We start from the raw sequence: 21,549 nt of genomic DNA, 5'->3' as shown, positions 1-21,549 counted from the left end.
GGGTCCAAGGTGGCGCTGACTGGATGAGCAGGATGGGTGGTTCGTGCCAGTACTGACTGAGACGTGCAATTATCCTGATGGCTAGTCATGCCGAGGCGCGGCTGAGTGGAAGGGATGGACAACTGGTTTGGGACGGTCCTGACATGGCATGCATCCCTGAACTCTAAAAGCATGACTCAGGGGTTGCACATTGAAACATGGGCAGAAGGTTGCCTGAGCAGGCGGGCAGGAAGGCATGCGGCATATTGAGCCTGATTGACAGTCATCCTATGAGCGGACGATCGTGGCGTAGTAAGCAGCCACGGCTGGAGAAGATGCGCAGCTGGTCAACGTGAAGGTGCGCTGCAGCCATCTGTGGAGAACGGCAGAAATTAATCTGTCGGACTCACATTGTGGTGAGCCAACATCACGTTGGGGTCACTAATGTGGCAGAAGGGAGGTCTTCATGACTTCCATGACTGTCTGCAAACAACTGTGGCTAGAGACAAGTCATCAAAGCAACAAAGAGAGCATGACATCACAACGACAAACATGTTACCACACCCCGAACTGGAGGCCTGCTGGGTGAGAGGCCTGGTACTGACGTCTGCCACATTACAATCAATGTTTTTCTTCGAGTGGGTTAACCAGATCTATTTTATGTTCGTTCAGTCCTTCATGATGATATGGAGACTGTGAGGTCCCGGAAAATGCGGTTGCCTTCCCAGCACAATTTGCCAGCAAAACAACGCTAAATTTGAGGTTTTAAACATGCATGTAAACACAGTTATCATTCGCTATTTTTCAGTGTATTGCGGGTTATTAAGTCTATTAAATATTGCTGATATTTTGCGGCATTACTTGAAGCACAGGGCTTTGTCTGCCCATATAACTTTAGCACACTATTGGCGGAGAGGGAGAGAGAGAGAGGACATGAGACCAATAGGAACATGTTGATCTGCATTCTTGCCACTGATTGGCTTAGAGCTGTAAGAGCAATTCTAGCCACACTTTATCTCAGCCTCCCGCTATTCAAGATTCAAGAGTTTTGATTCGCCATGTTTGAGCGTGCCAAACAAGGAATTTGACTTCGGTAAATCACAGCCTCTGTTCAACATTTAGGTGACTAACAACAACACTCAGGACATGTGAAAAATGGCAAATATTCTCAAACATCCCCTGATCTTAAACTCCCAAGAGGGCAAGGAAAAACTCAAAACTCCAGCTAGGGGAAATGAGAAACCTTGAGAAGAGACCACAGATGGGAGGGTCCCTCTTCTAGGATGACCAGGCTGTAATGGATGCAGAGAGGACACAGTAAATGTAAACAATTCAAAAAAGGAGTGGAGAGCAGGATGTTATTGCATAGCAATGACTCTGAGACTCTAAGAGTGGTGTGAGTTCATCAGAGCAACAGCCTGGGGGAAGAAGCTGTCTCTGTGTCTGCTGGTTTTGGCGTACAGAGCTCTATAACGCCGTCCGGAGGGGAGTAGTTCAAACAGACTGCAATGTATGTATCCACTCTTCCACTTCGTTCACGTCAGCAGAATCAACAGCATCCCTGATTTGTGCTTTGTTTTGTCACGAATGAGGCAGGACAACCAAATGCAACACGGGCTCTTTATTTGGGGAAAGATTAAAGGAGACAAGGAGGGCTGAAATGCTGGTAGAGCAGGACCAGAGAGACAAGCTTACGAGCCGGTCAGCAAGCGCACGTTATGCGTCTTCAAAGCAGATGGGCATAGCAAGCTCGTGGACGTGGATAGACAGAAAGTCGAGTCAAACAGAGTTCAGATCAAAAACAGGCTTTTGCTAAACAGCGAATCGGGAAACAGGCATCGCGCTAAACAGCGGATCATGCAAACGGAAATCAGGTGGCATAGCAGAACCAGGTGGCAGGCATTCGTTTATTGAGGCAGACAAACCACCGCAAACTGGCGGGCTTGCGGAGTTTAAATACACGACCTAATCAGCTGTGAACAAGGGCACAGGTGGCAGCGATCAACATTGATTAGTGCGCATAGTCCTGCATTGGATATGCGCGTCCCCACATACGAGCGCGAGGGTGCGTCAACACCGGCCAGCACGGCGAGAGCAGAGCGGAGCCGTGACACGTTTGTTAGGTTTTTTTTTTTTTTGTGACTTTGTGAGTTTTAGTAAAGCCCTCAAGAATGCTTCTAAAAGTCAGTTTAACTTTAAAATGTTTAAAATGTGTTTAAAAATACCATAAAGTATAAGAAAGTCTTGTGCAGATATCGTATAAACATTGACTCCACATTGCGGATTTTCACCTATCGCGGGGATAGGAACCACTTATTAGCAATAAACGATGGATAGTACGTGTTGTGTTGTCAGTGGGTTTTCATGACTGCTGTTATTCACACAGATTTTACCGGCAGGCAACTCTGATGTCACAATTCTTGTCGATGTAGCAAGGACTCTTCCCTCCCAACTCCAGAGTCACCGGGGTGATATGTCGCGCTGCAGCTTCCATTACTAATTTGCCTACCACACTACTTCCAGTGTAGAAGATGTGGTCAAACCTCTGCCTCAACAATTCCTGTGTCTCTGGAACTCCACCTGCCACCACTGGGTATAGATCCTGCGAATAAAACATGAAACAGATCTCAATTATACACATTTCAATTAGTTTGAAATACTTATCCTGATGTGTAAAGCTATCCATAAACCCACTCCACCATATCTTTCATTCTCCTCCGTATTGACATTCTCTTGCACTGAGATTCTCTTCCACTAAAGGTGTTACTTTCCCCTCCGCTTGTCTGTCCACCTTACAGGACACCATACAGCTCTGCACCCAACTTTGGAATTCATCATTGTTGGGAAAGTTCATTTTCTTTATGAACTAGTTCAAAGTTAATTGTAATTGAAAGAAAAAGTCGTAATTACATTTTTTTAAATAGGTTAATCATTCCAAAAATGAAAAGTTCATAGTCCCACCTATCCAAAAATGTTGTTGCTGTGAGCTGTTACACATATTGGCATTTTTTCATTGTTTTCTCCCATTCCATCCACACTAGTATCCAGGTGCTGCTATCACCCCGCAATCTCAAATACAAGACAAATTAGCTTGTATTGTTTTTTTCTTTAATGAATTGAAACAAAAACATGACTGCGGTCCAGAATGTGCACAAGCAATCTGTTGTAGGTGCTAGACTGAGGTAGGAAACTAAGGATGAAGAAATGTAGTAATTCATGTGCGAAACAAATCAAAATAACATTATATTTACTTTAAATCGTTTTTTTTTTTTGTGAATGTATTTTTTCTCAACTTCTCTAATCTTTAGAACTTGGGACATAAACGTTCAAAGTTAAAGGTGCAAAGCCAAATAAATAACTGAAACTGCAAGAAAGAATCTCATTAAGAATAATTGGAGTTTAACGCCATTGACAGTACTGCATCTTCAAACAAATTCTTGATAGCACTTATAAGATGATACCTTACGGTTACAGTTTGACGAAAAAGGGGAAGTGTGCTCATCACGTTGCTGAGTTACATTAACAATTGCGCTATTTCCCCTCCTCCAAGCACACGTCACATTTTGATGACGCACGTGCCGCTCGACTGGTTGGGGACAGGGTTGTCAGATATTTTCCCCCGTCTATTTAAGCCTTGTTTAGCAGGGTTTTCTTTTAAAGTCTAAGAAGAGACAACCAGGTACTCGTGCACAAAAATGAACTGCCCTTCAAAAACCATTCATTTGGCACAGAATTTGGCCATTACAGAAACGTTCACGAAACAAAAGTGCTGCAATGCCGAACATCTTTCCATGTTTAATTTCATCTATTTACTTAGGCTCACCTCTATAATTGACCTCTTATGATTTATATTTGTTTGTTATATTGCAGGAATCACACTCCACAGCCTCCCTGGTAAGGTCTATTCAAGGGTGCTGGAGAGGAGGGTCTGTCGGGAGGTCGAACCTCGGATTCAGGAGGAGCAATGTGGCTTTCGTCATGGCCGTGGAACAGTGGACCAGCTTACACCATCGGCAGGATCCTCAAGGATGCTGGGGAGTTCGCCCAACCAGTCCACATGTGTTTTGTGGACTTGGAGAAGGCGTTCGACCGTGCCTCTCGGGAGGTTCTGTGGAGGGTGCTTCAGGAGTACAGGGTGCCGAGCCAACTGATAAGGGCGGTTCGGTCCCTGTATCATCGATGCCAGAGTTTGGTCCGCATTTCCGGCAGTAAGTCGGATTCGTTCCCAGTGAGGGTTGGACTCCGCCAAGGCTGCCCTTTGTCACCGATTCTTTTCATAATTTTTATGGACAGAATTTCTAGGCGCAGCCGATGCTTTGAGGTGGTCCGGTTTGGGGACCTCAGCATCGCGTCTCTGCTTTTTACAGATGATGTGGTGCTGTTGGCTTCTTCAGGCCGTGATCTCCAGCCCTCACTGGAGCGGTACGTAGCCGAGTGTGAAGCGGTCGGGATGGGGGTCAGCACCTCCAAATCCAAGTCCATGGTCCTGGACATGGTCAGAAAAGGGTGGAATGCCCTCTCCGGATCGGGGATGAGATCCTGCCCCAAGTGGAGGAGTTCAAGTATCTTGGGGTTTTGTTCACGGGTGAGGGGAGGATGGAGCTATGGGTCGTGACCGAAAGAACAAGATCCCAGATACAAGCGGCCGAAATGAGTTTTCTCCGCAGGATATCCGGGGTCTCCCTTAGAGATAGGGTGAGAAGCTCGGACATCCGGGAGAGACTCAGAGTAGAGTTGCTGCTCCTCCACGTTGCGAGGAGCCAGATGAGGTGGCATCTCATCAGAATGCCTCCTGAACGCCTCCCTGGGGATGGATGGATGGATGGATGGATGGATGGATGGATGGATGGATGGATGGATGGATGGATGGATGGATGGATGGATGGATGGATGGACGGACGGTTGGATGTTGTATTGCTTGATTTTTTTCCCTTCAGATGGTAAATGGGATTTCACTTGTAAAGCTTCTTCTTAGGTACTTAGGGACTCACAGCGTTTAACACAGTCTTCTGATTTTACCACCTGATGATGCAGCATCAGGAGCAACTGAGGGTTTAGTATCTTGCTCAAGGACACTTAGACATGATTACAAGGGTTGAAGATCGAACCACAACCTTTGAGTTCAGCAACGGCCACTTTACCCACTTGAGCCAAGGCCTGCTTTGCACCCCACCTTTGGAACTCTTTTTCACCTGGCTTTCACAGTACCACTTAATTTCAGGTTTTCAGATACAAACCAGACTGTAAATATACTTATCTAAAAATTTTTACTCCATCTAACTTAAACCATTCATTTTATCTCACCTTATAATTGACTTCTTAGATTCATATTTACTTGTTGCATTATTTTTTTCTTTATTATTGTGTCTGCTACTCATGTTATACAATTAATTTTTACCTGCACTGTATTTAATAAAAGAAAAACATGCTGGAGTATTTTTTTCTGTTTGCCCTGTGCACATTCAAATAAAAAAAGAATGAGACCATCTGGTGATCAGACCTTATCCAGATAGAGAGGGAGCAGCGTTGCGAGAAGTAGAGATGAGCAACCACAAATCTCTGACGGTTTCACCACAGCTCCATTGCCTGCAGTGATGACATAGTAGTTATTTAATAGGATGATACTGCAACAAAATAAAGAGCAGATAACTAGGAGTCGCTGAGAAGATAATGCTAAAGTGAATGTCTTCTCTCAGATTCACAATTGCTTTTTTTTTTTTATGAACAGCTTTCTGCTTCGCATGTTGGTTAGAGATCCAACAAGTAAGCAAATGTAGAGGCATGACCTAATCTGAAACTGAACCAATAAATTCAACCTTCCAAATTACTTTACAAAAATACAGCAGCACACAACAACAAAAAAAGAGTCACTTGTTCTCATACTGTTGTCTAAGTGAAAAATGGGTGGATTTAACCATAATCTTTTCTATGTTTAATTTTGCTTAGAAAGAGATGTTATTTACTAGATATTACATCTGAACTGGTAATTATTTTATATTCCTCCTTTCTCCAGTGTGGAAATGGGTGGATTTAATTATAATCTTCTCTGTTTAATTTTGCATAGAAAGAGGATCTTATTTACGAGATATTACATCTGAACTGGTAATTATCTTATACTCCTCTCTCCAGCAAAACTAAAGGGATTGGAAATCTCACTTCACAACGATCAAAATTACTCACCTGAGCCAGCCTATGGGGGACATGAACCGGTAAAACGTGCCCAAAATTCCATGCGAAACATCACCTCACAAGAAATTCGCAATAACAAAATGTTGGTAGGCGGCATGGTGGGGCACAGGTTAGCACGTCCGTCTCTCAGTTAGGAGGGTGCGGGGTCGATACCACCTCTGGCCCTCCCTATGTGGAGTTTGCATGTTCTCCCTGTGCCCACGTGGGTTTTCTTCAGGCACTCCGCACAATAGGCGGCAACAAATTTTGGAGAGTGGTAAATACAACAACATAATAATAACAAAAAATACAACATGGTGACGCACTGTTTAGCACGTCTGCCTCACAGTTAGGAGGGTGCAGGTTCGATTCCACCTCCCCATGCTCGCATGGGTTTAATCCGGGCACTCCGGAATCCTCCCACATCCCAAAATCATGCTTGGTAGGCCAATTGAGCACTCCGAATTGCCCCTAGGTGTGAGTGCGAGTGCGGTTGATTCGTCTCTGTATGCCCTGTGATATGCTGGTTCAGGGTGTTCCCCGCCTACTGCCCGATGACTGCTGGGATAGGCTCCAGTTTGCGCGCGACCCCTGTGGGGACAAGCGGTATAGAAAATGGATGGATGGATGGAAAATGTTGGTCATAGAGTAAAAAACACAACCAAAATTGTGTTTCTGGTGTTTTTTTCTGAAACGCAAGTTTCGTCCATAAGTTCATTTTTCAATGTAAACCTCTTGGGGTACAAAGGCCCATCTTTCTCCTCCAACACAATGTTCCAGCTCACCAAACACAGTAAAAATAATAGCTAAAGTAAAATGAGAAAAAAGAAAAATCAAGTTGTGTGAAGGTTGATTTTATTCCAATTCTTTCTTTAGCCACACCTTATCACGTCTCGTCTCCACTCCTCAACATTTCCGCATTTCCTCGTGTGTCATTGTTTGTTGTCATGGTTTCCGTTCACGTTTCTGGCCCGCATCTGTGCTCTCGCCCCTCCCCGCTTGTGTCTACCCGCACTCATTGTAATCAGTCACCTGCCCCTTGTTACCAGCCTTGTATTTAAGTCCTGTCTGCGTGTCATTCCCTGTCGTATCGTTCTGTTCGTCTGTTAGCCTGTTCTGTTAAACCTCTGTTAGTCTGTTAAGCCTCTGTTAGTGAACTGTTGTGAACTAACTGTTGCCAGTTCTATTAGTTTGTCTCTGTTTGCCCATCCTGTTAATTCTTGTTTGTTCCTGCCGGTTAGTCCTACCATGCTTGTTTGTTTCCCTCATCCTCTCATCCACCACCCTTTTCCCTTCAATAAATCATGGTCCAAGCTGCATTTGGTCACCCTGCTCCATTCCGCCCGTGACACACCTGTTTCTTCATTTATTCAGTGATTCACACAATTACAATTTCAACACATCCCAAGAATGCATGCTATTCAGGAATACTATTTTTGTCAATGCAATTGCATTGAGAAATTTGCTTTGCATTGCTAGTACAACTATTACTACGACTACTACTACTACTACTACTACGACTACTACTACTACTACTACTACTATGACTACTACAAGCAATTATACTACTACAAGTATAAATACTACTACTACTACTACTACTACAAATACAAGTACTCATACTACAAGTACTACTATTATAGCTACAACTACTACCACTAATATTTCTATTACTAAAAGTGCTTATTACTCCTACAAGTAGCTTACTATTAGTTCTAGTACTGCAAGTACTACTGGCAAGTGCGTAAACCTCCTCTTGCTGCTACACAGCCTCTCCACCACCAAGACTCCTGCTGTGCCTCTACGTAGTTACACACGGATACTGGGTTCCGTGAGGCCAATCTGCTGCGCTGTGATCCCCAGAGGCATGATTTGCTGGCCCACTGATGTGTGGACACACCCTGGCGTCTGCCAACCACTGTCCCAGCAAAGGGTAAAAATGCACGGGCAGATGGGGCTCATAGCCTTGGATGGCAACCTGTCTAGGAGTGGGTCACTCTGAACTAAAACCGGGACTCCAAGGAGTTGAGCCCCACAATTCGCTATTAGCATAGTAAAGCCAACAATGGAGAACAAAGTCATCCCAAATCCTATACTTCTAGCAACGGGAGTTCGCAGAAACATTTTGGCGAATGGTAGTGCTGGTCCTCCTTCTGGAGGACACCATGACCTCAAATTGTCCCACGGAGGGTCCTGTCCGATCACAGCACCCCGTCCAATGCACTCATGCGCTGTGAAAGACGATTTGTTATGGGAACCTTCAACACATGCACAGCGAAAGAAGAGGCAAGGTTGATAGAATTTGCACACTGTGCTGAGGAACGGAGAGTGGAGATCCTTGGGGTCCAAGAACACAGGAGTATGCACACTGATGACCGGATCCTGTTCCGCAGGGTGGATGCATGTTCATCTCTGCATCTGGGTGGAGGAACGAGGCCCAAGCCACAACAGGTGGTTTAAGGTTAATGCTGGGCCGACGCGTACGTTAGGCTCTCTGTCAGGTTTACCTCCACATTGACAGGATTCTGAGCGCAGAGTTCTTGGGCAACCCAGTAACAACAGACAGTTATAGTCGTGTATTCACCCACCAACGCAGCGCCATCTAACGTGGAGAAATTCTTTGAGGACCTTGTAAGAGCGGTTCGTGACGTCCCAGCGCAAAACTTCCTGGCAATCCATGGGGACTTCAATGCAAGACAAGGACCAGAGGACGCACCCTTCCCCTACCATGACTCGACCAACCGCAACGGCACCTACCTCACTGCCTTCCTCACGGAACACGAGCTACTGGCGGCAAATTCCATCTTCCGGAAGAGAACAAGAAAGAGGTGGACCTTCTGAGACCAAGCCTCAGGAACGCTACGGCAGCGAGATTTCATCCTAGTGAGGAAAAAATGGAGGAATTCCATCATGAATGCTGAGCCATACAGCACTTTTAGTTCTGTGGACTCAGACCATCGCGTGGTCTAAATGAGAGTTTGCCTGGGACTCAGAGTCCTGTGGAAAATAGGTTCCAGAGTCTCTGTTAGCTAGAAAATCAATCTGCTCATATTTAATTGATTAAAGTGTACAAGCATACATTTACATGCATGCAATCATTGATTAAAATATTCAAGTACCGTATTTATTCTAATTATCGCCAAGGGGCACTGAAATGGGCGATAATATGCATATTTTCCTTACGTAGTATGCAATACCTGCATCTCACTGGTGTTCTTAACACTAGAACAGCGGCTGTTTTGATCTACCTCTAACAGCGGGTTGCGTCAATTGACGCTCCATCGATGCGACACGTTACCGTTGCACATCACATGTCGTACACGTCATGTTATCGCGATCGTCTTGTTCGAGCGCACGCCCCAATAACGTAATTGTGTGAGGATATTGTAGCGGAGTGACGAGTGTAATTGTATCATAGTTTATGGAGAAAAACAATTTAAAAGGGATATTCGTCGTGCTGTCAAATCAGTCATATTTAAACTAGCGCAATGACGTCGGCATGCGGTCGCGGAGGAAAACGTACGTTTTGGGGGGAATTTTTAGCAGCATGGGCGATAATTAGAGGTATCCATTTTTTTTATTTATGTCATCGCTAACACACACTGGGCGATTATTAGAATATGGGCGATAATTTGAATAATTACGGTATATATTGTAATGTACTTCTCTTATTTGGCAGTTTTTGGGAATGTGTTTGAATAACTTCTAAACATTCGGTCAATGGTTCTCAATGTTTTATAATTATAACTACTGCCTGATGTTTTCTTAAACTGCTTGAAGTTTGTTTGTACTGCCTGAGTTTTTTTTTTTTTTTTTTCACAAATAACGAATGATGTGTGGCATTTTGAAATTGGAGCGAGAAAATAAATAGGTTTACGTAGAATATAAGAAAGTGAACTTTGGCAAGGATAGCAAGAACATAAGTAACAAAAGACAATAGTCCGCCAGAACTGGTACAAAATGATAAAAAGAGATGATGTTGGTAAGAACCAATGGGTAAAGTGTGTGAGTATTATATCTGCAGGGACCGGCATCATCTGGAGAACAAACAAACCAAGGAGCAGAGAGAAGAACGAGGTCAAAGTACAACCACGAGGGCCACCAAGGACGAGACAAGACGCCAAGGAATGTCTATGGAAGACGAACTGGCACCCACCTTTGTGGGCGACGCAACTCCACTTAATATAAGCACTTTGAAGAAATTCTTTGATGCTTTCTATCCTGAGAATGCATTGGGGCACAGTTGGAGAGAAAAGTCCAATTCTGACTTGTAAACCTTTTACTGAACGCAGACTTAATATAATCACCTGAAATATAACTAACCTGGTGTGAGTTTGATTTGTATGAACATTTTTGTCCTTAGAGGAAATGAACACGGTTGAAGAAGTTGGACACATTAATGGTTGATATAAGGTGGAGGACAATTAAGGTGCCTACAATAACATCTTCAAACAGTCCCCAAACCAGTGGTTCTTAACCTTGTTGGAGGTACATAAGCCCACCAGTTTCACATGCGCATTCACCGAACCCCTCTTTAGCGTAAAAAAAAATAAATAATCAAATTCAAGACAGATGTTTTTTACTGGTGTACAAAATGAGCCGTGCATGATCATCACCTTGTTCAAAGAACAAAACCAACCCACTGCATGAACTCAACAAATTACATACCTGCAAATCAGTGTGCCTCTGCGAGAGTTTACACGATAAATCAGGTGTGTTCGGACCTCTCCAGTGGATGCTCTGCCGAACCCCTGGGAGCGACTCAACGAATCCCTAGGGTTCGGTCGGACCCAGGTTAAGAACTACTGCCCCAAACAAAGTCCCAAGATATGGTATAACAAAAGCTTTCTCAAGTGAGCCTGGCCTTCAAATCAGATACACAGAGGAGGTGAGGAGACGATTCCAGCAGCTGGACGGGAGCGGAGGCCAGTGGCGAACACAGGAGATTCATCACTTCAAATGAGAGCGTGACCAGGCTATGCATGCCCACGATGGAGAGAGTCAGAACCTCCCTGCGATCCAAACACTCAGAAGTCGTAGCAGCACAAGTGAAAATTGAGGAAGCCCGCCTACACTTTAAGAGGGAACCAACTGCGGAGAGGTGTGGTGAGCTGAACGAAGCCAAACAGTTTCTTTTCAGAACATATGGTACCATCAAAGGGGAAGAACTGATGGAGACATTGCGAAGGGTGCAGACGGTCCAATGTGATCAGCAGTATGGGGAGGTCTGGTGGGTCATCAATGAAATGATGGGACGGAGGAGGACCAAGGAGGGACTGGTGGAGGGACACAGCCCGGAGAGGGTGGTAAACTGGACCAGACACTTCCAAAGGCTTCTGGGAGAAACAGCAGATGCAGCTGAGGAAGAACAAATACCATCAGTTCTCCAAAACCTGAACATCAACGTTAGTCCCTTCGCACTCGGAAAGCTTGCAAGGGCAAAAACCACAATGAGTGGCAAAAAGCACTGGCATACTCCTAGAGGTCCTGAAGAGTTCTGTAACCTTGCTCTGCTGCATAATCGGTTGCCTATGGTCTCTATCAAATATCGTACCAGTGCTCAAATCCGGAAACCTCTCGAAGCCAGACGACTACTGAGGCAGCCTGACCTGTATCACTGCAAAAGTCTACGACTGCATGATTCTAAACAGGGTCCGGCAAGCAATCGACCCTGACCTGAGTGAAAATCAGAACGGCTTTCGAGAGGGACGAAGTACTATAGTCCAGATTTTGGCACTCAGGAAAATGATTGAGGAGGTGAAGAAGGACAACCTGACTGCAGTCCAATGCTTCATAGACTTCAAAAAGGTATTCGACTTGGTCCACCAAGGCATGATGGTGAAGGTACTGAACTCATACAGTATTCCTCCCAACCTACTCCAAACAATAGAGTCCATGTACGCAGAAACAAGGGCCAGGGTGGTGATCCCAAATGGCAACAGTGAGATGTTTGACATCCTGGCCTCCCTTCCTCTTCAGCAGGAGAGAGCAGGGACTTGGCTTCACGCTGACATGAAGGTCGAGTTGACACACGGCAGTGGTCCTGACAGACCTTGACTATGCGGATGACATCAGTCTCTGAAAGCGTGGAACAAGCATAAGAACTACTACACAGGGTAGATCTAGAGTGCGCCAAGGTTGGCCTTAGGCAAAATTCCAGTAAAATTGAGGTCATCACCCACAACGTTCCACCCGAACATCAACATCTGACAACTGCAGGAGGCACTGTGCTGAAAGAAGCTGAGGACTTCAAATACTTGGGCTCAAGGGTCATTGTTAGGGTTTTCCAGGTTATCTTTATCATAGGATTATGTTGGAATGCAACAGGTAATAAATACCTTACCTTGTCCTCCTTATCACAAGGTCGTAAAACATCCCCTGAGATGTTTAGACTAGAGGACAAGGGCTTTCTATTCAGCCCACTCATACCCCCACTCTTTCTCTTAATAAATATGTCCTTGCAGTTGGGAGAGTTTCAGACTTCACTCCTTCAACGTGTGAGCTCTCCACCTGCAGGTGTCTAAAAGGACTTGTCTCCCGTGTGGTTCTTGCAAAATAAGTTGGAGTGAGCAAATCTCTAACAGTCATCTCAACTGAGCAAGATCTAAAAGTGAGGAAGTCACCTGAATGACCAGTGTATGGAACTCCAACTGTCCCCGGCAAATCAAACACAGATTCTTCGATGCGACGGTAGAGTCTGTTCCCTCTAAGACAGTGAATACTGGACCCTGAATCCAACCCTAGAGAAGTCCCTAGTTGGGTGCTACACCAGGATGTTGCATTCACTGCTTAACATCAGCAAGAGCCCACATGTAACCAACAAAACCAACGAACAACCATGTAACCAACAAAATTCCATGGGTGAGCGACAAGATTGCTGTGAGGAGAATGAGACAAGCAGGACATTGCCAAAGGGATCGAGAGCTGCCAGCCAGCAAACTGGTGCTATGGGAACCAACGCATGGCCATCGGTCAAGAGGACTTCTCACACTAACAACATAACATATTTGCAAGAGATATGCAGGAACCCAGAGCGCCAGCGAACTGGCCAAATGTATGGAGAAACGGGATAACTGGAAGGAACGATGACTTAGAGAAACTACTACTACTATTACGACTACTACTAGTACGACTACGACTACTACTACTACTACGACTTCTACTACTACTAAAAGTACTACTACAACTACTATTAAAAGTACAACTACTACTGAAAGTACCTCTACTACTGCTACAAGTACTACTACTAATATTACAAGTAGTACTATCACTGAGTGAGAATTAAAAATTAGTGTTTTGCCCTCTGTTTTCTTTTGGGGGGGGGGCTGATTCAAGCCATTCTACTTCACAGGTATATAATTCAGCTGCATGGCAGCAGACTTCCTTTGTTGTATGAATGTGTGTGTGAATGGGTGAATCTGAGGCATTATTAAATGAACACGGTGAACACGAGCACACAGCAGTTCCGCACCGTCCGGTACGTAGACCTCAGCAGGCGAACGTAATCCATTTTGTTGTCCAGCGATCGAACATTCGCCAGAAGAATGGAGGGCACCCCCCGGCGCGCTGGGTTGGCCGCCAGCCTGGCCCGGACGCCTCCGGGCTTGCCCCTCTTCTGCCTCCTCGCACACCGTTTCCGACGGCTCCCAACCAGGGGAGGAATAGCGGGTGAGCTCGGCGACGTTTCAGGACGTAGCAGTCCGAGCGCCTTTAATGTCGACGCTTCAAAGTCCAGAACGCCGCAAAACCCACTTCTGCCGATGTCGAGCAGAACCTGCCTGCTGTACTTGTAGCACGATAAAGCACGACGAGACGAACACATAAGACTGTCGGACGAACACTCATTAGACGAACAAATCACCGTACTGACGGGACAGAGAGTGGCCGCTGCGTGTGCACGTGCCGCCATCTTGAAAAAAATTTTTTGCTCCTCTTATTTATTTATTTGTTGTGTTATTTATTCATTATTTATTCAGCACGCTTTTGTTATACTTGTTTACTTGTTTGTCTGTTGTGAGCCATGTCTTGTCACCGTGGGATAGGGGGGAACAAAATTTCGGTTTCTTTGTGTGTCTTTGGCATGTGGAGAAATTGACAATAAAGCTGACTTTGACTTTGACTTTGACTTTGAAATGCTTTGGGCACCATAAGCCATAACAATGCACAATGCAATTAAAAAAGAAAAGGGGAATCTTACTTGTATAATTCTAAATTATTATTGCAGGTTCCTGACATGGTTTGAGGCCTTTATCATAAACACTGACCTTTCCCATGCTCTTGGTCACATTATGCTAAAAAACAAACGCTCTCAGTCAACAAAAGCACAGAGGAAATGTTGATAAGATTTGATACGTCAATATTTAGATTGACACAGCCATAATAACCTACCTTTAATGACAGCCTTGTGATGATTGCGATAGATGCAATTTAGACCCTCACTACATTGCAGGTGGTCTAATCTTCAACAACCATGGCCCATATCAGGCTACCCTTTGTCACTGATTCTGTTCATAAGTCACACCTATAGAATCACTGAGGTTGAATTGTTTGAAGGACATGGTGGTCACATAGAGAGCTATGCATTTGGAAAGTCTTTTAGAAACCATTGAGAAATCATTAAAAAGCTGTTTTGAAACCTACTTGACAGTTTGAATTTCAGGCCATTGGGAAAACTCACCGATGCAGAGTTACCTTCTCTGGATTGTTGATTTCCTTGGAACCTTGCTGGCTAACTTGGCCTGCTACATTTGCTTGCTAACCCTACCTGCCTGCCTGCCTTTCATCTGTCCGTCCGTCCGTCCATCCATCCATCCATCCATCCATCCATCCATCCATCCATCCATCCATCCATCCATCCATCCATCCATCCATCCATCCATCATTAACCGTTCATCTGCTAAGGTACATACAAAGCTTGTTAAAGAAAGCCACAATGTCTGCTTGAGTCTTTGAAATTGGACGCAACATTGCTCATGTCATAAATGCATAATGCCCGAAGATGTCATGAAGCTTTGTAACGCAACCATGTCAAGTTGGTTCAGAGAAGCCAGTCAACATGGGTGTGTATACACTAGGCACCAGTTAAACTCATACCCTTGCTGGGTAAATTGGTTTTGAATGAAAATAATATGATTTGCATAGTTTTGAGTGTGTAGTTCGTAGCATAGTGAATGGCTGACGGGTGACTATTACTTTGTATCAGGGGTTAAAATCCCGCTTTGTACTTTTATATTTTTCATTTTTCTAACGTTTGCAATTTCTTGCAGCAAGTCAGAAATGTAAAAGAGACGTTTCGTCCCACTTGTTTATTGAGGATTTGAACAGTTTTGCCGTCTGACAATTTCCATGTGGCTTGTCAGGAAACACAAGATTACTGAACGCGCCCGTTCCACACTGTTTCCAGCTGGTAACCTTCCACTGACTCACAGCCACGCCCCTCCCATCAAGACATTTACCTGCACCTGTCACGGCCAGTTAGCCAGTCACTATTTAAACACCGCACTACAATCATTCATTGTCGGTATGACTACCTCATGCAAGGACGCCTTGTGCGTCGTTCCTTGCCTTGTGCCTCGTTCCTTTCCTTGTGCTTTGCTTTGTCCTAGTTGCCGACCCACCTTCTGTGTACTGACTGACTGCTCGCCGCATGTCCCGACCAACTGCCCATTAGACTACGCCCGATCGCCGCCTGCCCCGACCATTCGCCCGATCACGACCACATCCTCATTTCACGTCATGCCAAGTTCTCTACTTTCCCCTTCCCCAGAAACACAGTGGTGGCAATTTGTGGTTCTGCTCCGTTTTTCCTGTGACAGATCGTACTGACCATCCCGTGACCAGTGCACTGTGGACACGATGGAATGCCTTGCCCGGCGGGAGAAGCGAATGGAAGGCCTCTCGAATGAGGTCAGGAATTTCTCTCGTCTGCTCTACCAAGTCCTTCATGGTACAGGGGCTACCGTGTCGTCCTCCGCTCCCTTCCGGCCGGCTCTACTCGGCTACCCCGCCGAAGGGCAGATGTCGCCGACACTTCAGATGACGCCGCTGAATGATCCGGAGCCCAAGGAGGGAGATCCCAAACGGTTTAACGGCGATACTGCCGAGTCCGGCCATTCCTCTCCAGTTGCTGCATTCAATTCGTTCTTCAGCCCCACACCTTTGAGTCGGTGGGCGCTAAAGTGGGGTACGCAATCACTCATTTAACCGGGAAGGCTCATAATTGGGGCACGGTGGAGTCCGATAACCAGACTCCTGCATGCTAATCTTTCGCAGCTTTCGCGGACAAGATGATCAAGGTTTTCAAGGTGAGCACGTTTAATGCCGAAGCCATCCGAGAGCTCTTTCGTATCCGCCAAGGAAACCGCGTGCTGGATTACCACACCCTGGACTTCCGCATTGCGGCCCGTCATAGCTCCTGGAGCCCATCATTGACATTTATTTCAAGAGCCTGGCAGACTATGAGCTGGTGCCGAACGATTTTCCCATGACACTGGATGACGCGATCGCCCTCACCATGCACCTGCTCCCTCCGGCCGTAAAACCTTGCTGCCAGCCTGCGTCATGCTGTCTCAGGAAACCCACGATTTGTCCGCCCTGGTGGAGCGGAGGCCAACATCGTGGACATAAATCACACTCGGCGGGTACAGGTCAGCCCACTGCCCCTGCCTGCTCCCATCCCTGCACATGCTCCAGACGGGTGGCTTTTGGGCACAGTCAGGTCATACCCCCATTGACTATGTTACTGTCCGGCAACCACCAAGAGAGGATTCAGTTCCACCTCCTCTATGCACTGGGGCAGCCTCTCATCCTTTGTCACTCCTGGCTAAGTCGGCACAATCCCCACATTGACTGGGAGGCCGGGACGATACTGGGATGGAGTCCCAGTTGCCATCAGACCTACCTGAAGGGGGCTGTAGTCGCTACTGCCTCCCATCCTGGCCATCCGTCACGTGACCTCTCTCGGGTGCCACCTTGTTACCGTGACCTTGGGGAAAGGTTCTGGCAACTTCCCTGCTGTCTCATCGTCCCTACAACTGTGCTATTGATATTGCCAGGCGCCGTTCCAACCAAAGGCCGCCTGTACTTCCTGTCGTTGCCCGAGAGGAGGGCGATGGAGGAGAACATCAGGGACTGCCTCGCGGCCAGAATAATCTGGTCCTTCTCCTCGCCAGCCGGGGCCAGCTTCTTATTCGTGGGCAAGAAGGACAGCATGCTGCACCGTGTGTAGACTATGTCGCTCACCAGCACCTTCACTCACTTTCAGAGGACTCCAGCTGTCGAGGCAACCTTCACGAACTTAAAGAAATGCTTCACCTTCGCTCCCATCCTGTAGATGCCTGACGCCGAGTGGCAATTCATGGTCGAGGTTGACGTAGGCGTGGGGGCTGTCCTGTTTCAGTGCTCCACCAAAGACGACAAATTGCATCGTTGTGCCTTCTTCTCCCGCCGCCTGTCGAACACCAAACGCAATTACGACATTTGCACTCGGGAGCTGCTTGCAGTGAAGCTGGCTCTGGAGGAGTGGAGGCACTGGTTTGAGGGTGCGGTTACTCCTTTTTTGTTTGGACGGGCCACCACAATTTGGAATGTCAAAAGACAGCTAAGAGGCTGAACTCCCTCAAGCCCATTGGCCCCTGTTTTTCAGGAGATTTGACTTCACGCTCTCCTATCGGCCGGGATTCTGCAACACGAAGGTGGACGCCTCGTCGCGTGCCTTTCTGTCCGCCCCGCACCATTCTACCAAACTCCGTCGTACTCGCCTTGCTCTCCTGGGTCATGGAGGAGAGAGTGACAGCAGTGATGAGGGCCACGGCGACCAACTGCACGCATTGCCTCTCACCCCGCGCTGTGTCCTCTGTTCCAGGTGCGCCGGCGCCATAGCCCCCGGATCCGGCTCCTGACATCAGACACCCCTGCGGAGAACTGATCTGCTGTGGAGTATTAATCCGCTTCTGGTTTCCGCCCCTTTCCTACCGTGGTGGAAGCACCACGGTATTATGCTTGTTTCCTTTCACGTCGAGCCTGCTCGAAATGTGGCCATAATTTTTTCCTCGCCCCCCGGTTTTCCAGCGGCATCATCTCTGCGAAGAGGATGCCTGTTAGGGTTGATAGATTAGTTTGATCCTATGATTATGTTGGAATGTAACCTGTAATAATTAACCAAACTTGTCCTGTCTTAACAAAGTAGTATAACAAAGTGCTAAGATCCCTTGAACTGATTAGCTGCAGAGGAAGCAATCAAAGTTGTTCCTCTGCAACATCGTAAAACACCCCCTGCTCTGATTTAACCAGAGGCCATAGGTTCACCACCCTGTCCACTCTCACCCCCACCCTGCTTCTCTCAATAAATATGCTCTTGCAAGAGGCCTAAGTCAGACTTTGTTCGAACATAGCTGTATGCACAGTGACGAACAATTTCTCTACTTGCAAGTGCTCAAAGGGCATACTGTCTCCCGTGTGGTTCTTGCAAATAAGTTAGAGTGAGCACCACTCTAACAATGCCTCTCTCCTTGCACGCCAGGAATCCTTTTGCAGCGCCAAATCCCTTCTTTGACCAGCCCCACAAGAACATTACCACGACAGGTCAGCTCCAGTTGTCCTTTTGCTCGACCCTATATTGGATCACAACGGCTTCTTCCAGCTGGCGTGTGTCTGAGTTTGATCACCCTTAAAAGATGAATGGTGTCTATTTGGATGTTCTCTTCACTTGATTGCTTCAACATCGATAAGTGTCTATTTTGTTTCGCTTGTTTCTTATTTTTGTATTGTGTATCTGTTTATGTATGTATACATACACACTCGTATATATGCATATATAAATATGAAAAAAATAATATTTAGCTTGTTATGCTTTTGTTTATTTACTTATATATATATATATATATATATATATATATATATATATATATATATATATATATATATATATATATATATATATATATATGTATATATATATATATTTTTTTTTTTTTTCTTAAACACTTGAATGACATTTGACTGCACAGCACTTTGTTTGTTCTGCACTTTGTTTGTATATATAACAGGAGTGGAGCTTCTTACAAGCCCTAGGCTTTGTCTCCCTCCTTGCACTGTTATTTGTGCTAAACAATAAACTAAACTAAAGTAAACTAAACTTATCTCCACCATACCACTGCATTTTGTGTGTTTCCTGTTCCCTTATTCTCTCATGCAGATAATTCTTTCTTTTTGGAGGAGTTGGTGTGTTTCCAGCTCCTTCATTTTGCCCTTGCATTCCTTAACCTCTTCGCCGTTGAGCTGCACTGCTTTGGTCAATGCCGCTAGTGTGCAGTTTGTTTGTCAAGCTTGCTCAGAAAGGAATTTACATTTAAGGTTACGTAGGAATTTAAATTTAAGTGCATATAAGAATTTACATTTAAAGGATTTACATTTATGTTACCACGTAGTTGCCATTTAGGCACAAGTTAACTGGAGTGCTGTTTGCAATAATTACTTTTCATTTTTCATTTAATGGGAATGTCTGGAGTAACTAGAGTGACCTCAGGTAGAGCCTGTGGCAGGAACCCCCTATGGCAGAGGAGGGGGGGGGGGGGGGGCAGACATCAAACCCACCAGGAGGACAAGACAACTTGAAAAATAAAATTTCTTGGAGTAATTATAAATGAACATATACGTACGTACATTGGAAAGATCATATGAAATACATTGAAAACAAACAGGCAAAAATATCTCTATCTTGTATAAGGCAAAATATTTTCTTGATCACAAATCACTGCATGTATTATATTGCTCTCTAATATCACCATACTTGAGATACTGTGCAGAGATATGGGGAAAGAACTACAAAAGCTCAGTAGGACAAATCACGCGTTTACAAAAGAAGCCCATTAGAATTATAAACAAATCTGAGTACCTTGAACGCACTAACAGACTATTTCTTAAATCACAAATTCTTAAATTCAACGATTTGGTAGATTATCAAACTGCTCAAATCATGCTCAAAGTGAAGCAAAACTGTTTGCCTAAAACTATTCAAAAGCATTTTCATCTACAAAACAGTGATTACAAACTAAGGGATAATGACAGCAAATTTACTCTACCCAAACACAGATTAACTAGGAAAAACTTTTGTATCTCCATTGCAGGTGTTAAACTCTGCAACAATGAGTCAAAACCGAAAACAATGCTCAAGTATGGTGATGTTTAAAAATAAATTTAAAGAATTGACACTTGTGAGCTACGAACACATTGAAAATTACTTAATCTAAGAGCATTTTTTACTTTATTTTATTTTATTCTTTCTCCTTCCTTTCTATTCATGTGAAAGTCACGGACAATAATTGGTAAAGTAACAACTCTGTTACAGGGAAATAAATTTTATTTTTTGTCTTAAATTGGATAGGGGATGGGATAAAATAACTCTTACTTCTTCCCACTCTGCCCATTTTGTGCATTAGATTGTATTATGTTTGTACCTAGTATTTATACTGTCATAATTTGAATGACTTTCACCTTGTTTTTGATTTTTATTTATTTTTTATTTGTCTTCATTTGATTGATGATGCATAGTTTACATGTTTGAAACAATTACAATTCATTCATTCATTCATTCATTCATTCATTCATTCATTCATTCATTCATTCATTCATTCATTCATTCATTCGTAACACTTCCCAATAATGACGTCTAACGTGAGTGCAGTCAATACATTGTTCATGTGAAGTACTAAATCACAAATGTAAAACACATTGTGTCTAAAATTTTGTGTGGAGGGGCACATTCCCACCTACAGGGTGCAGGTGACAGCTGTGTGTGTGTACCTGCAGCAATAGCTCCTACAAGAGGTATCAATGTTACGGCCCATGGGTAATTCCAGGCTCCAATTATAAGCACCACTCCCAGGGGTTCTGGCTGGATGTAAGCCTCGTCTGACATAGTGAAGAGATTCTTCTCCACCAGCCGAGGGGCTGCCCACTCTCTGAGTTTTTCCATTGCCAGGTTAATCTCATTATCTATTCCAATCAACTCCAAAAGTGATGTATCATACTGGCTCTGTAAGACACCAAACAGAATACATAAAAATACACGCCAGAAAAACATGGACAGACTTCTTTATAGACATTGTGGGCCCAATTTTCATTCTAACTGCAAAGCGCACTCTAACTGTTCGAATTGTCTTTCTTTGGGGGTTTTGCTATACTTTGCGCGATTGGAATTGAGTGTAAATCAGATGTTAACGGCTTTGTGCGCTGCTGTGGGATAGAAGTAGACTTTCCCCAACCAATCTGCGCCATTTGCATCAAAATCAAGAATGTCCAAGTGCAAACCTCTGTCTGCCATGAATGACATTGTGGAAAAAAGTACGCTACTTGTTGACCACAGAAAACAGATCCACAGACCTAAAAGCCCAGGCCAACGGT

The 21,549-nt window shown here is 44.9% G+C and overlaps 1 protein-coding gene and 2 long non-coding RNA genes across 12 annotated transcripts in view; 2 read left to right on the top strand and 1 right to left on the bottom strand.

Annotated features, from left to right (window-relative positions):
* LOC148394796 (aldehyde dehydrogenase family 3 member A2-like) overlaps positions 1 to 21,549 on the bottom strand; it is a 108,641-nt gene that overhangs the window by 61,955 nt on the left and 25,137 nt on the right. For all 10 annotated transcript variants that reach the window (XR_015859560.1, XM_088381597.1, XM_088381600.1 and 7 more), the window contains 3 exons: positions 20,950 to 21,181; positions 5,480 to 5,565; positions 2,373 to 2,581 (listed from right to left, as the gene is read on the bottom strand). Coding sequence is in view for 9 of the 10 variants with exons in the window: in XM_088381597.1 (XP_088237723.1) it covers positions 2,373 to 2,581; positions 5,480 to 5,565; positions 20,950 to 21,181 (527 nt within the window). In the remaining variant the exon portion in view is untranslated. The remainder of the gene's footprint in view (positions 1 to 2,372; positions 2,582 to 5,479; positions 5,566 to 20,949; positions 21,182 to 21,549) is intronic.
* On the top strand, positions 9,436 to 10,465 carry LOC148394798 (uncharacterized). The gene is made up of 2 exons (XR_015859561.1): positions 9,436 to 9,711; positions 10,172 to 10,465. It is a non-coding gene; the product is annotated as an uncharacterized LOC148394798 (long non-coding RNA).
* Positions 14,943 to 18,785, top strand: LOC148394797 (uncharacterized). The gene is made up of 3 exons (XR_015859562.1): positions 14,943 to 15,048; positions 18,011 to 18,138; positions 18,668 to 18,785. It is a non-coding gene; the product is annotated as an uncharacterized LOC148394797 (long non-coding RNA).

The sequence above is a fragment of the Syngnathus floridae genome, chromosome 7, assembly GCF_059516105.1.
Source record: "Syngnathus floridae isolate MCC-2025c chromosome 7, RoL_Sflo_1.0, whole genome shotgun sequence".
In the NCBI taxonomy this organism is placed as follows: domain Eukaryota; kingdom Metazoa; phylum Chordata; class Actinopteri; order Syngnathiformes; family Syngnathidae; genus Syngnathus; species Syngnathus floridae.
Note: the sequence above shows the minus strand (reverse complement) of the source record. Positions and strands in the feature narration are given on the sequence as shown.